The 16,854-nt window shown below is 38.3% G+C and overlaps 1 protein-coding gene across 1 annotated transcript; it reads left to right on the top strand.

Moving 5' to 3' along the window:
- Positions 1 to 2,897: 2,897 nt before the first annotated feature.
- On the top strand, positions 2,898 to 16,418 carry LOC130266838 (leucine-rich repeat-containing protein 28-like; the record flags this gene model as incomplete). The annotated part of the gene is made up of 4 exons (XM_056516107.1): positions 2,898 to 3,072; positions 6,529 to 6,704; positions 8,920 to 9,079; positions 11,952 to 16,418. Coding segments are annotated over 4 exons (584 nt in total), but the record flags the coding sequence as incomplete, so codon positions are not given.
- Between the last annotated feature and the right edge of the window lie 436 nt (positions 16,419 to 16,854).

The following is a 16,854-nucleotide window of genomic DNA, read 5'->3' on the forward strand; positions in this document are numbered from 1 at the left end:
CACAGTACAGTGCTTGCAAAAGCCACATGAAAACCTTCTTTGTAGCTTTAGCCTTTTCAGAGATGGGCAGCTTCCTTATTGCACAGAGTTCTTCAGAAGCATGGTTTTTAGAGAACTTTTAACAATATTTGTTGGCTGATACAAGACATAAAAATTAATGTGGATGGGATACAAAGAGCCTTTCAAAGTGATGATTTATTTAAATTTAAACTTTATGGATAATGTTTGAAACTGGGAAAAAATCTTTTGGAGTCTAGAAGATGCTTGGTTATTTAATGCAAAGAAACTCTATCAAAGGAACATTTATAGTTACAGGCTATTTGGCTTTGGGAATTGAATTTTTCCTACTGAGATATTTTGTCTAACATCCAAAAATTTGCTTTAATTACCTAGGAAATGCAGTCAACTCAGAACTTAGAATCTAAACATAGCATAAGATAAAGACAGAGGGAAGAGATGAGATGCAGCCTCACTCCCCCCTCTCAGTGCATATGAAAAGAACAGCTTTAGGGCTTTTTTTGACTTGCCTGATTTTCAACCCATTTGCATACATCTGTGTAGAAACCAGCAAGATGAGCCTCTTTTAAAAATTTTCTGCCATTCTCTAAATTAATAAGTCAAACAGTAGCACATTCAAGCTACCCAAGCAACCCATAGTTTTCTGCTGTTTTTAGTCTAAGTGACTTCTGCAACATGATGGAACATTCTCTGAACATTACATGTCCTATCCACCTGCTACCTGCTTTAAATTGTACTGGCTGATTCCTCACCAGCCCTACAATATTTTATGGTGTTACATTGCCTTCATGGTGCAGTATTTTTATTCTTTGTAGGATAACAATGGGGTTTTGTTTCATCTAAAAATATCCCAGAACTTCACTAAACTATTTTCAGCCCTGCAATACTGAGCCCAAATAAATCATCTCGTTGAGGTGATGCTCAGCAGCATCTCCAGCAGTGCCTGTCAGTCAGCAGAGGGATTTGTGCTCCCATCCTGAGGCAGGACACTTGATGGATGCAGCAGATAGTTCTGGGAGCTGGAATGTCTCTGGGACAGGGTCAAAGCAGCATGTGATGGTTGAATGTGTCCCTTGATGTCCAGTGACTCTGCTTTGAACAAAGCCCAGATTATGGTCCCTGAAACCTCCACAGACTGTTGCAAAGCAAGGGCCTGTGTTAAAGGGGAAAAAACACTCAAACTAATTTTTCCTCTGTTAACACTTTTATTTTAAAAAAGGAATCTCTTCTTTTTCTGTTGGCATCATCACTTGTTCTTTATATCAGAGGTTTGATAATGTCATTTCTCAGCACGAACTTTTAAGGTTTCTGGTGCTCACAGCTGCCATTCAAGTGGGTGACAACTGAAGACATTCAGTGTATTTTAAGATGGACACACGTTTGGGGAGTGATCACTCAAAATCTCTGCACTAAGTGGTATTTAGAGCTCTTGTGTACAATAAAACAATTTAGTAATAAAGAAAGGTTTACATTACCTATTGTTGTAGTATAGAATGAGATCAGTATTCCAAATTGAATTTTCTAAATAAGAATGTAATGGAAATAGTTTTCATTTTTATTCTGTTCTTGGTCATGTTTACCAAGGGGACAGAAGCTGTGCCCATTTCTCCATTTACCCTTATATTTTGCCAGCCAAGGTAACTGATAAAGATGGGAAATCAGAATTACTCAATATTAATATTGTCTTGCTCTGGCTGATGCAGCCAAATGCTTGTTTATCTTAGTCTCTCTGAGGTACTCATGAAAGTTTAACAAGTTGGGAGGCACACAGAATATTTGTGTTTTTCATGGTGCAGTTTGTCTGTGTCCCAGCTCTCCCATCCCAGGCAGAGGCTTTCAGGCTCTCTTCTCCTTTGTGCTTTGCACAAACACAGAAACCTTTTCCTGCCCAGTGTCTCGAAGGGCATGGGAGTGACAGATGAGATGGGCTGCCCAGTAATGCTACACATCAGCTTTCTTGCTAGTCCAAAACTCTTCCAGACCTTTCTGTTTAGTTCAGTTTGGTGTCTTTTGAAATGTCTCTCATTAATATTTTTTCACTTCTTTTAATGCCAGACAGTTTTACCACTGACTAGACCTTGCTAATAAGCAAAATTCTCATTTCTGAGAATTCTTCCAAGAAACCTAAATTTTCCAATTTAATTTTAATTTTCTAAGCAAAATAAAATAGTTCCATACTGATATGCTTCTATCTAGAGGTATCTTAATAGATTTCTAGTCCATGAAGGCATTACTTAATCATGCTGTACTTGCTTCTTTTGACTACCAGCCATGAATATTTTAAGAGCAATAATGCAAGCAGCACACCTCCAGAAGTATTGATCATTTACTGCAGCCACAACTTTTGATGTCTTACATTCTGCAGTTTAATACTTTGTGTTTTCTTGGGCTCTGTAATTCACTGCACGAGTCACAGACTCTTTTCTGAAAGACTGCACTTGTATTTGGTTAAGGCTAATGAATCCCAGCAAGGATCCCTCCTTGGAGAAAAGAAAGAGGGGGACAGAGCACATTCTTGTGTCTGTCTTGCCCACTTTCCCAAAGATAGAGAAGCTGTGATTTCACTGACATGAGGCTAGTTAATGAAAGCAGGTTTGACCTTATGAACTTGAAGTATGCACTGAGGATTTGAAATCAATTGTCCCTTTGCTGCTTCCAACTGACTTCAGAGTTTGTCAATGTTAAAATTTAATTATTTATAATGGGATTTTCAGGGCTTCTGAAAGGGGGCTTTGTTTTGTTTTAGTAATTTGAAATGGTTGCTTCTAAACAGCTTTTCAGCTCATCCATAATAAAACCATTGGCTGAAATTTTACAAGTGAGAAGTACTAATTTATGTTTGCTTACATTGAGTCTGATTAGCTTATTTATAATTAAAGAGAATTACTTTGCTTATAATTGTCACTATGTCATCCTTTCCTCTCTTGACTTTTCTTGTTTTCTGAACCCAGATTTAGGTCGTTCTCGGGAGCTCCAATATGTTTATGTGGATAACAATAGTCACCTGAAAGGCCTCCCATCTTATCTCTATAATAAAGTCATTGGTTGCAGTGGGTAAGTATGAATTAATTCAGATGTCTTGTGTACCTGTCCTTGTAAAACTTCTCCTGTATAATACAAGTAGCTATTTTTTGTGTGTCTGTGATTGATTTGGAGCTGATGTTACTAGGAGGGGATTACCGCTCCCAGCTCTGTTTTATTTTTGTAATAAATCTTATGTGTTAATTGCTGACTTTTAACTATTTTAGTATGAAGGCATAACAGTGAAGTTACTCTGAAAGAATTTGTAATAATAATGTAAGGCCTAGAGCTGAATTTAAGAGTTGGCCAAAACTGTAGGCTTCACAGTTTCCAGACCTAGAGAATGAACAAAATAATTCTTAATATATTGCAACATCTCTTTGTTACTAAGTGTTCACATTTCTGTAAGTTGTGGGTCATATTTTGAAAAGTCATGTGCAGCTCTTTCACTCATTTTACATCCCAGTATCAGCTTCTTGTAGGTCTTGGTACCTACTAACTAAAGTGACTTTTTTTAGGAGTTATGGATTGACAGGTTTATTTTTACATGTGGATTTTAAAAATATCCTGGGCTGTCTCATGTTTGTGGTTAGAATGCAAGAAAAAAGTGGTCTGTGTAGGACACTGGCTTAATTCTTTCTGCCCTGACACTGGCATAAATTAGGATCAGCACCCCTGATGAATGGAGCTTTACTGGTGTAAAACTGATCAGAGGAGGATTGTCCCCATTACCATCTAATTATAAATTTCTGGTATGCTCACTCTCAGCAGATCTCGCATTAAATATAAATTCCCTCTCTACAGCCTGCACTCTCCTGCAATATGGGAGATGCTGAGTCTTGGCATTTTAAGGTTTTTCTAATATTCCAGTGTCAGCTGGTTGGTGATATTTAAATACTTGCAGTTGGATTACAGTTCTGCTGAACTGTGTGACTCGCAAGCTTTTACTAATTTTGTTTTTCAGGAAAGATAAATTCTAGCCTTTTTTCTTTCAGAACTGATTGTAAATTGTTAGGCAGACATTAAATTGACCTTAAATTTAACAAAACTGTATTGATTGTGACAAAAACCAGTAATGATAATGCAGGAGATGGTTCAACAGTCCTGCGTATTTCAGGTGGTTTTATACAAAAAACATGTTTTTTTTTTTTAAAGTTTTAATCTTATGCCTTATACAGTTCATCTTATTGTATACAGTTAAAATAATTTTATCTTTGCATTGACCTTTGTGGAGATCCTACCAGTTCTTTTTGCTATTCTTACATGTAGAGTGCTGGTGAGACCACCTGCTAGTATCTCTGATGTTATAAATCTAGTACAGAATTATAGAATCTAGTCTTAAAAATACAGCATAGAACGTACTAAAGGCGTTGCAAGTGTTGCAATGAAATTGATTCTTTTAATGCCTCTGTGGAATAAAAAGTGATTTTCTTCCTTAATAATGAATAATAAAAAGAGATTTCTAGTAAGGAAAATAATGTTTGTATTTGTGCATCAAACAGATCCCTGTCTTTGTTGTGAAACTGTCTTGAAACATTACAGATTATTTTTAAGAAAAAATTTCAGTATGGGGAGAGCACATGTATATTATTAAAAAACCCAAAGGTTTTATTTGATAATGTGCTGAGAGACTTTAAAATTGTGTAATAATGGTCATGTGAAGAATTTCTGTGTTCTTTCCAAGAAAGCATTAGCAATCAGGCTAAGGTTTTCATGGGTCAGGCAAGGGTTGAAGATCCAGGCTTTAGTGCTCTGTCTGGCCTTCCACTGGAGAATAAAATCTGACAAGCTGCTCTTACTGACATAAAGCTTGATTTCTGAAAATAGAATATAAATTGCCTTGTGTAAGTATTGAATCTCTGTCTGGGCATCCTGCAGTCAGACTGACTGAAAAAAGTCTTTTATATGAGAGGTGATGATCTCAGCACTCAAAATAAATTTTGATCTTATTTTTTGCAGATTGGATTTCATAGTCCCCAGTTAGGGATCTGTCAGTCTTGTTGAAGGTGGCCAATAGGTGGTCTCAGCTTTTTTTTCCCCCTCACTTTTTTATCCACCAGGCTTTTTCTGCAGCTCCTATTTTTCCCCCAGCTGTTTAGACCATCCTCGATTCCAATTTTTAACCTCCATGGATTTTGTGTGTATCATTAATAACCTCCCCCTTTACATAAAGTATACCAAATGTCCCAGCTCTAAACTGCAGAGGCTGTAGTGAGTTCTTGGGTTTGTTCCTTAGTGAGGTTGGTAAGGGGTTATTCAGCTTGAAAATACAAGATTATGGATTTATTTATTTATTGTGATAACTAACTCATTGGGAGTGGATTGTTGCAATACTGGATCTTCTGAATTCCTGCTTATTTTAACCTCACTAATGGGTTGTAGGAAAGTATTAAATATTTAGCAAGAGCCTTATTGACTTGCTTGCTTTTGATGCTGCTCTCTTTTGGTTGTTTCTCTGGGCTGTTTCTCCTTTAATCAGAAGAGATGAGATTCTTTGTTGTCAGAGGAGTACTCTGAGATTTCATTCACATCTGATAAGGTTGAGAGTGGTTACCTCCGTTTTAGGTCTAATAGCTGGGAAGGCTGACAAATTTGTGTTTCTATTCCATTTGTTAGGACTGGCCCCAACAAGTTGCTCTTGGCTTCAAATTTCAGTTGTCATAAACAATTCCAATTCCCCTGTTGACTTCCCCAACCTCTTAGTAGAATTTTCCTATGCGTGTCTCTCTGGTATGATTGCTTGCAACAGGGATCATGTAAAGAGTTATTATTTTTACTACAAGCTAAGTTTCTCTCCCTGGATCCAAGTAACCTTCCCTTTCCATATATGATTTGGGAAGGGCAAGGCTAATAGACTTATTAGGATATCTTCCCACTACAGCATGGTTGTTGTTTTTGTTTTTTCCTTCATCTACCTACCCCGTGCCCTCCAAGGGAACTCTGTGGATAGGGAAAGGTGTAGTACAGAATCACCCAGTGGCACTTAAAATACATTTTTTGGGGGCTGGAGTTTGCCTCACATGTTACAGTTGAGAAATCCATGATTGTTTTCAGCTGGTTAATCCAAGACACAGGAAGCAAACTGTTGGGTATGAAACTGCTCCCCTCATTAAAGTATTTACGAACAAAAGACTAAAAGAGATTTGTCATGTGGGCAAAGTAATGGGCACGTAGCATACTTAGTTCACCCCCTTGGGATTGTGTTCTCATTTCTTTATGTTATTTGATGAGTAATTCCTCCAAATGTCCCATGTCTAGCACATCACAGAAGGTGGGAATCTGTAGAAGCATAGAATCATAGAATAGTTTGGGAAGGGACCTTTAAAGGTTAACCCCACCATTGCACTGCTCTCTGTAAGGAATCCTTGATGGGTGCTGCACTGGAGAACAGTATCAGGCTTACTTTGGGTTGGTCATCTGGGTTTCCCCATGAAGATACTTTTATTATTTTTTTTCTAACCACTTTCTAAATGTCTTGTGTCCTTCTAGTTGTGGTTCTCCAATTCAAGTTTCAGAGGTGAAACTGCTCTCTTTTTCATCAGGCCAGTTAACTGTGTTCCTGCCAGCAGAGGTGAAATCTATAGGGACAGAAACAGATCATGTGCTGCCTTTGCAAGAACTGGCCATGAGGACCCTCTATAACACCTACTACAGGTTTTTGAAAGGTATGAAATTTCTGCTTTCTTCAGATTACAGAAGGAGTGAAAGCATTTTCTGGCAGTGAGAGGAACATTTCTAACAGTTCTTCAAAGGCTTGGGCAAGGATTTATATTATAAAAGATTTATTTAATCAAATTATGTTTGAAATGTTGCATTAGAACAAAAATGTCCAATATCAAAAACCAGAGTTCCAAAGACTATTTCTGAGGTCAAGTGGTGGTTATAAATGGTTTCTTACTTGAAGCCTGTATGAAGAAGGATGCTTTTTTTTTTTTTTTTTTTGCAGGAGAAACTCTTTAATGGAAATAGATGAGAAATATAGTTCCTGAGGCAAGATCAGATCAGATGCATCAGCCAACAATGCAACTCCTTGCCAGGCAGCACACTCCTAAACTGGCAGACTTGTTATACATAAGGCAGAAGAAATGCGAGCAGCCCTTGGCCATTTCAGCACAGCATGACAGCTGAGCTGCTTTAGTTCTGCCCCAATTCAGGCTCTCTGCTCTAAAGTGGCCCTTGGCTTATCTGGTTCTGCATCGTGCAATCACATGAGTTAGCAATATCTGATGATAACCTGCAGATCCTCTCAGATCTGGAGGTGTTGTGCCTCCCCAAAGTTGATGCTATCTTGGGAATTCTCAGCTTTAAGGGTCAAAGGAGAAAGCAGAAGAGTGGAGAGTTCCAGTGGGAAGATTAGAGGGGTTATGGAAAGGGTCTCCTGTACCTTTGCCACTGCAGTAAATCCTCACTGCTTTGCCAGGAAAAGTGTACAAGGAGGTCTGCCTTTTCTCACCCACTTGTGACTTGCACAGTCATTTCTGGAATCCAGTTGTGTGGATGTGGTTCCGGAAGATGCCAGTGAGGTTTGGTTTGGGAATGGGAAGGTCATATTGCAAAATCAGTTTAAAGACTGGTTTGCAAATGATTTTATACAAGGCTGTGAGGATTACACTTATTTTCAGCCAAGATGCAGAACCTGAAAAAGATGGATTCATATATCCATATACACACACTCATAGATATGTCCTATTCTGAGTGACCTTATTAAAGACTGTGGCCATTACCACTGCAGCACCCCAGTTTCAGTGAGCAGGAGCAGAGCCGGTGTCAGACAGGTGTACGATAATGCTGTGCTGGGGAAGCAGGTGGCACATATGATTAAAGTAGCAGATTTCATCTGTCACTGCCTAAATTTGCAGTTTCAAGAGTGCTGTTAAATACTTGGCGGCTGCTGGGGAAGTGGCAGAAGTGACTGGACTCCTTTTCCTCAATCTTTGCTGGCTGCAGAGTGTGACCTTTTCTTTCTGACGCAAATGTCCTGCTCATCCCCTCCTTGGGGCTGCTGTGGTACATTGTGTCTGGGGTTCAACCTTGCAGTGTTTGAAAGCTGAAACCAGTGTGATACCATAAAACTGATTTATCAGGTACTGCATCTTGTCTTGATTACTCAGCACCTAAACTCACTCACCTGTCTTGGCTGTCTCTCTGGTTCTAGATGGAGATTAGCATGTGGGGTTTAATTTATAAAACACCGTGTGGCTTGGGCCAGGCCTGGGAAAGTGATGGCTCTTTCCAAGGAAATGACCATGGAGTCCCTTTTGGTGAAAATGATGGCATCTTGTAGGCTGGGGGGGAACACTTAACAGATGAGGAATGTATAGATCTTTTTAGAGTGGTCTCTTTGGTTGGACCTGGGAGAATTATGCTGGGTGGATTGAGTTTCAAGTAATTCCAAATATTGCAAATCCCTTTTTGCTGATGATGGAGTTGGGCTTTGTAGTGAAGTTAGCTATCCTGCTGGATTGGTTGCTGAAATATTTTAATAAAATACTATGCTGTCCTTTTCATAATGTAGTATTGTTATTAGTTACTAAACATCTGTCTAGATAATCTCTGTGTTCAAAAATCCTTCATGATCTTTTAATCCTTTCTAATATTTGCTTAAGCTATAATATTTTCACCTAGGTATTTTAGCCCAGTTAGACTTATGCCCACAGATACTAGACTTGTACATTTAACTTTAACTTTCTGAATTTAGACATGGAAAGCATTATGTGCCTCACTCTAATTGTGGTAATTTGTATTACCTCATTGTTGTTTTGACAAAACCTTAAGAATGTGAGGCAGCTGTTTTCTGAATTTTTCATGGATCATGCTTGTGTTTGACTTTATCATGCAATCATTTTATTATAAATATTTTTTGTTTCCTTTCTTCTCTAGATTTAAACTTTCTGACTCCAATCTCACTACCCAAAAGCCTCTTGGAATTGCTGTACTGTCCCTTGGGACACTGCCACCGCTGCAGCCAGCCTATGTTTACCATTGTCTACCCAAAGCTCTTTCCCTTGAGGGAAACTCCAATGGCAGGATTGCATCAAGGGTAATTATACAGGAAATTACACTGGGGTTTCGTTTAGGAAGAAAAACACCTCATAGAACAAAGCATGTTCCTAAGGATTTTTTTTTAAATGTAGCGTTTCAGATCCAAAGTCCCTGGACTGTGATTGCATGTATAAGTTGACAAATATTTTATTCATGAGTCAACCAAAATATTGCTGTTAGACTGTTAAAAGGGTCTTCAGATATGCTTGTGTCAGCCTGGTATAAGATAGGAAAGGGTTTGGATAGGATGGGATTGAGCTGTTTGTGGTAGTGCAGCACATGCCTAAGCACTTCTGTGCCCTGGGAAAGAAGTGGTACCTAACACCAGTAATTGCCCTGATGGTCTCAACCCTGACTTCACATTTCCACCACTAAACAAAAGTGCTGCAGAATCAAAGATGGAAAAAAAGCTCTAAAGCTGGAGCTTAATTAAAATGTTCTGCAGTAAAATACTCTTGGTTTAATTTCCACACTAATTATCTTGAGATATGCTGTGGAAGCATTCTGCATAGGAACATACATTTTGTAGTAATACATGTTTTTAATAATACTTCAGTTTTATGGTTGTAAGTGTCTGCAGCATTTATAAGTCAAGTACACAAGCCCACACAGATTTGCTGACCTACTGGACAGTACAGTCATAGAAGGGACTTAAAATGGGGATATGGTTCAGAGAATGTTGCCTTCAGGCATATAAAGCTATAAAATACCTTTAAGGTGAGCCCTGATTGTTTTGCATTGATTCTTTCTGTAATCCTTATGAGTCTGAGTGGCTTTCCATGAGTCATAATATCAACGAATCCACTTTCTGCAATGGAAAAGCATCATCTGAGAAATTTCAGCTTGTATTGTTTGAAAAGTAGTAAAGGAGGTTTAAAGCTTGGAGTTAAACAAGCAAAGGTGATGTTAGGTTCTTGTTAGAGAATTCAAGTCAAGCCATTAATTACAAAGCATATTACCTAAAGGTGGTGGGCAGAAAAGAAAGGTGCTCTAAAAAGGAATGTTTTTGAGATTACTTGTTGGTGTCTATATAATCCAGGAATACCACTTAGTTCCTAGCCTTCTGAAATCCATTGATTTGATAATTATCTTCCATAAAAACAAGAAACTGCTTTTCAATAGGATGATCTTTAATAAAAGAGAAAAGACTAATGGGTGATTCAGGTTGGTGGTGCTTGTTTTACACAGCTGTATCACAGCCTGTTTGCTGTGAGTTTGTAACATGATAAACATGATTTGTAAGCAGTTCAGCTTTATGAAATGAAGCAACTTAGGTATGCCAAATCTGGGCAGCAGCCAGAGGGCTGCATAAATGCTGTTTTGGAAAAGCCATCTTTCTTAGAAAGATCTGATTGCAGACCTTGCACACTTCAATTTGCCATTCTGTTACACTTCAGTCATATGTCGAAATTCAGTGGATTTCATGTTGAGTGAAATAATTTACTTCCATATTAGTGTCATAATACTCTTAGTCATAAGATGTTATAATCATGCTATAAAGAATTTCTTTCAAACATTCAACAGTATCATTTTCTAAGAAAATGATGGAAAACTACTGGCTAGTCATTAAATCTATCCATTACCCTAAATAATTCAACAATGTGAGAGTTTGGACTACTTTGTAATTAATTGCTAAACATTGCTCATTGTAGAAGCTACAGTTACAAGATGATAGACATTATCAGTAGGCAACTTTAGGAATTATTAAAGGTGAGACTCCACAAAACCATACTTTAGAGCTGTTTTGGAGGAGCATTATATTAACATTCTAAATATAATAATTAAAAATACATACTTCTGCATGGTTTTCACTTGTTTCAAAAATAGTTATCATTCCTTCCCTTAGACAAGAATGTACTGTGTTCTGCAAAATGCCTTTAATGAATCCAGTCTTAAGTAGCTGACGTTTGATGCAAATCCACAGAAAATGAGATCTAAACAGAGCAGCCTGTCATCCTTATCTCTGTAGCTTGTGCACTTGACATGGTAAGATTATGTGGAATTGTGGAGGTGTGATAGCTGGTTTAGAAAGATGTGAAGGACAGGGTTTCTGTTCTAAAGAGCTTAAAGTGACCATGAAAACACACAGGGTAAGGATCCTGGGCATTTGAGCAGCACTGATTAGCACATGCCACATCCATGCCAGTAACTCCTGCCTGGATTTCCATATCATATTCTGTATCCTCTTAGAGGAAGGAGAGTTAAGTGTTGGACTGGATTTCTGTATCTGAAAAAGCACAGATGCCATGAGCACTGGGTAAAGTGTGATTTCTGGGCTAGTGAAAAACAGATCTGAACATTTTGAAAGCAGATACCTTGGTCCCTGCCAGGCTGGGGCAGGAGCAGGGTCACCGTGAGGCTTGGATCACACTTGCACAGTGCCATCCCTGCTGCTCTGCGTGGCACGGTGTGACAGCACTGCCTGTCACTCATCCTTGCTGAAGATCTGCCTGTTCACTCTGCTAACCAGGGAGGACATTGCCCTTCAGTCATTTCATGCCTACAAGCAGTAATTTAAGAAACACACGAGTAGGGCCCAGGCTGCCCAGCTATTTTCCTGTCAGCTGCTAAACCTGCTGGCTGTGACACTCAGCCACACCCTGCTCAGAGAGAAAAACCACACACTGCAGCTCTAAGCCCAGTGCATAAGAAACCAGGAAGGTTTTGAGAACCCCTGCAGTGTTTTCCTGCCTTGGTGTCAGAGACAGCAAATGAACCTGTGCTTTTTCTGGGCTTTGGAGATGGGCTAATCCTGTATCTTCCAAACCAGCACATTGTCTATATGGAATGGAGCCAGGAGCTTTAATCTTTACTGACAACTGTTCCCCCTCTCCCTTTTTTTTTTTTTTTTTTTTTTTTTTTTCTCCTAGGAGGACAACTGTTAGTTTTGTGGCATACTGCTGCTCCACCCAGTGTCTGCAGACTTTTGACCTACTGAGTTGATAAACATTTCAACCTTCTCAGGAGTGCTGCCAGTGTAAAGCTGCATATGATGCTGTGTCCCCTTGGTACTGGAATACCGTGTGTGCGTGTGCCAAAGCAGCAGAAGTGCCCGGTCAGGAACACTCTGAGACACTTAAATCCTGCCCTATCAAATCTGGATGAACTGCTGGAACTTTTCAGAAGTGTAAATACCGAGCTTTTAAAAGTATTAACTTCTCTCTCCTCCGAGGCAGCACAAAAACCAAACACATTCACAAGCTCTGACTTCAGGATTTCCAGTATTTTTCAAATGTGCCTGATTTCAGGTTGACCCATTGCATCATTTAGGCAGTTGCATTCCTCAGACAGGAAAAAAAAGTTCAGTTATGGCAAACAAATTTTCACTTATTCATCCCTATCCTCTTCCCCTCTACAGCTGCCATCAGGTGCATTGCTGTAAGCCTGCAGAAACCTTTGATGGATCCCAGTGACTTTTCCATAGAATTCAGCCTTATTTTCTCCCTCTCATCTTAATGTTTACCCCAGCAGAGTTATACCAGTTGTATACCAAGTCTTTGACAGTTCTCTGTGGTATTTAAATCCACATGCTAAAAGCAGATCTTTCTTTCTAGTATCATTAAATACCACAGTGATTTAATTGGAGTAACTAGGATATGTCTGGAGACAGAAGATCCTGTTTCAGTGAAGGCTGGTACTGATGCCTACACTAAGGGCTCTTGCTCCAGCATGTTTGAAGGGTGTGTTTTCTTTATTTTCATTGCTTTATTTTTAGAAAGAGTTCTCCTTTTGTTCCATTGAGTTCTTCAGGAAGAAGACAACTTTTTAAGTATCAATTTCCCTTTGAAAAAATCCAATTAGTAATATGATAGTAAATCTTTATTATATTTTTACAGTTGCAGGCTATAGATCTGCAAAGAGCTGGTCTTGATCTTTTTCTAGATTCAGACTTTGGCTGATTTGTCCAAATGTGTCAGTGGATTGTGTACCTTGGAGAAGGTTGGAAATCCAGGAGCAGGTGTGTATCTCCATGCACAGGTATATTTGCACACATGGATACCTGCAGAGAAGGGCTGGGACGTTTGTTTCCATACATTAATGGCAGATTTGGTTCAAATTGCTACTCACAATCATATTTGTGGGAATCTTTTTTTTTGTTACATCTTGTTCATTTTAAATAAAGAACTAAGGATGGAAAAAAGGCCCAAAATGCCTACGTGACTAAACATTTTGACTTTATACTGGAACAGTTTATGGATGGTTAGCCCCTCTTGATTTGTTTTTGAATATATAGTATTTTTAAAAATATAATTCGTTCTTTTTTTATTTTTTTTTACTTTCTATTTCTTCAGTATAAACCACTTGTTGATTTAGCACAGTGTGCTGCTCTGTGCAGTAGGTAGTTACACGCTGAAATAGATATGAATGAAACAGTTTGTTATAAAAATGGCAAGATAAAGAGACTTATTTGGTAGTGTATTAGCATATGTTGTGGTGAGGTGTGCGTACTTTGAAGGCAGGAGGCATTAAAATGTTTTCCTGTTGCCAAAGAAGCATTTGTTCCTTCTGCAGGCTTCCTGGCATCTCTTCAATAAATAGAGTATCTTAAGAGCTTAAAAGAGTACCAAAAAGGCAGTTTTGAGGGTGGAAATTTTAGGTTGTGCATGTTACTTGTAAAAATCTTTCCTGGTTTTATTGGGTTGGTTTTAGAGAGTTGAATTAGCATTAAGAAATGTAGAACTTAATCCTTCAGGAATGCAAGTATCATCTACTGCTTAAGAATTGTGAAACTTTCTAAAATAAATCCCATTTATTATATCTGCTTTGCAGTAGGGGAAAGAGCCATGTCCAGGCAGCCTTGGTGCTTTTGGATTTTTGTCTGTGTTGTTTCCCAGGTTTGTTTCCATGTTGGAATCTCAGCAGGCCCAGCCACCCCACAGGGATCACTGCTGAGGCAGCAAAATCCACCTTCAGCTTTATTCTTTTCCTTCAGTACCTCAGAGCTGAGATGTAAATTGCCCATATACAATTATATCTGTATCAGAAATGTGCAAGTGTAGCACAGAATCCACTTTTTTAAAAACAGATGATAAAAGCTAATGTTACAGATGTTAATTTTTATATGATACTCTGATCAGGAATTTTCAGTATTAATTTTTACTGTGGCTTCCTCTGTCTTTGAAAGAGATGTTTTCTTGGAAGTTTTTGTCCTCTTTTTATAGCAAGTTGTAGATTTGAAATCACAGTTTATATCTGAATTCAGTCTGTAAATACTATTTTGGAGTTAAATCTGGTTGTGATCACCTAACATACATTAGCATTTGTTTTATTAGGAGTCAAGAAGAGGGAAGCTTGATTTTATTATTATAATTATTTATTTATTATTTTCTTTCTTCTCCCCATAATCTAATTATTTCTTATTGAGTCTGTATCAGTCTCTTTATTATTGTCTCCAAGTGCAGTTCAGAAGAAATTTAACCTGTTCTATAAGCAGGATGAATCTTAACAAACACTTTAATAGATGATATTTCAAGAATGGAATGTTCAATAAATAAATGACTTAAACATGCAATTGAAGCTGAAATGTCATACACTATTTTTATAAAACAAAGAAGGGGAAAGCAAATATATAGATGAGAATGCAGCTTAAATTCATGTTTGATGTTTTGGGTTTTTTTTTTTTATATGAACAGTGTTTGTATTCATCTGTATCTTTGGGTGATATTCTTCTAGATTAAAATAACTCCATTCTCACTTGTCCAAATTTTTCTAAAGTTGCTCTGCTGTAAGAGTATTTCATAACCAGCAAGCATGAGAGCCAGCTATGCAAATTGCAGTGGGGAGAGGGAGCTTGTTGCTGATTGAACTGTGCATCACTGGTTTTTCAAGGTGCCACAGTGCTTGGTCTTCTCTTTAGTTGGTTTGTTTCTGGGTAATTTTTGATTACTTGCTCTGGTTTGTCAGGTTAGTTCCCATTAAGTAATTTTTTTTCTGTGTACTACAAAAAATCAGGTTCCAGATGTTGAAAAAAATGACCAAAAAGTGTTTTGTCATAACAGTAGGTCTTAATTCTTATCTTAGGGCAGGAGCAGGAAAAGTTTCTGGGTTTTTTCCTTAAGGTATTACAAAGAGAAAGGTGCAGGAGAGGAATGAGATAAAATAAGTCTTTAACCCATTGATATTGCTATAAAATCTTTTCTAAGTAAAGATTAACTCCCATTATAATTAGGGATCATAGGCATAATTTTTGTTTAAGTTGTGATAACAGGCACCATGTTGACAAAATTCAAACCCTATATAGGGTAGCTTTTTGTTCTGCCACAAAGGAAATGGAGGAATCTCTGGCTTTGTTTAAAAATCCTTTTGAGTGGTTTTGCCGTGAACACTGCTACATTTGGAGCACTGTTCCTGGGAGCCTTCCTCATCATCCCTCAGAGGATCAGAAATGTCCTTTCCTGTGCAAAGAGCAAGGTCTAATATAAAGAAATGTGTATTTTTCTGTTTTGATGCTTCTCCTGGGCTCTTGCGTGGTTCATTACAAACCTCCTATTTACTGGTTGTGGTGAGGTTGAGATGTTGCTCTGAGCAGAGCGCTGCTGTTTATTGCCAAGTTGGCTTCAATTCCTGCAGATTGAATTCTGCTGAATCCCTTTTTCTGGCATTGAAGGGAGCACAGGACTGTTCTAACACCCGTGTGGGAGCAGCGTGTCAGGTTCTACTGACATCACAGCCCAGCTGAAGACTGGAGAGTGACAAACCTGTCACTAGAGAGGACAACTGGCTTTTGAAGGCCACTTTGGCCCCACCAGAGTACCACTGATAATAGAAGAACTTTTGCCCTGATGTCAGTGGACAATGGGTCAAGTTTTAACTGATGAGAGGGAAAAATGTGTGCTACCATCTTTGTATTTCTTGCACAAACTGGGACAACACCAGAATCCATGGCTGCTGCTCTGTCTGCAGCTGCACTTCCATAATTCCAAGATGTACCTATCTTTGTCTCTTACCTCCCTCTTAATACTACTCATGTTGTTGCAAAATGTTATAGTTAACTTGTGATGGAAGAGGCTGAATAAATTGAATCCAGAGTTTTTATTACTTTTTTGTATTACAGACCTATTTTGTAAGAGACTGAAGGTCTGGTGGAAAGAAATGGCAATGTTCATGTGAAGTCTTCATTGCTTTTGCTTTTATGTGCCCTTTCTTGGATTATAACTTGAACTTGGTTTGCAACTGAGTTCATTCTGTGTCTGTGGAAAGCACATGTGCATTGCTTTCTTGCTTTATATTAACCAAATGTCACTTAGTGTGAAGGTGAGCTTGCTAGATGTTTATTTAAAGTTAGCGGTGCGATTATTGTATGTGCTTATTAATAAACTATATTTTTGGAGAATTACCGTTCATTCAAATTAACAAAATTCTTGCTCCTGGGACTATTACGCTATGTTAGAATGCAGCACTTCATTTACATTCCAGTTCATTTGCATTGTAATTAGCTATTAAGTCTCTTGTCCCAAGGCTGAAGAGGTGGGGTGAAGACACTTAAAGCACTCCCAAGCCCAAAACACCACTTCCATTCATTTAATCCCTTTGTCTCAGACAATGTAGTTCATCAGATCTTGCATAATAGGAACAAAACCCATATGGAAACGTTACTTCAGACCCTTCCACGGATTGATCAAAAGGAAAATAAGTTTCAGTAGGGCTGTGCTGCCACCCTGATAGTCCATAGATGAGGCTCTGGTTCATGGATTCCTTACTAAGCAGGATTCAGCAGCTTTTTTTCCTCATTTAACAGATATCATAGGAACAAGGCTGCCAAAAATAAGTAGA

Source organism: Oenanthe melanoleuca, unplaced genomic scaffold (assembly GCF_029582105.1).
Source record: "Oenanthe melanoleuca isolate GR-GAL-2019-014 unplaced genomic scaffold, OMel1.0 S277, whole genome shotgun sequence".
NCBI classification, from domain to species: Eukaryota; Metazoa; Chordata; class Aves; order Passeriformes; family Muscicapidae; genus Oenanthe; species Oenanthe melanoleuca.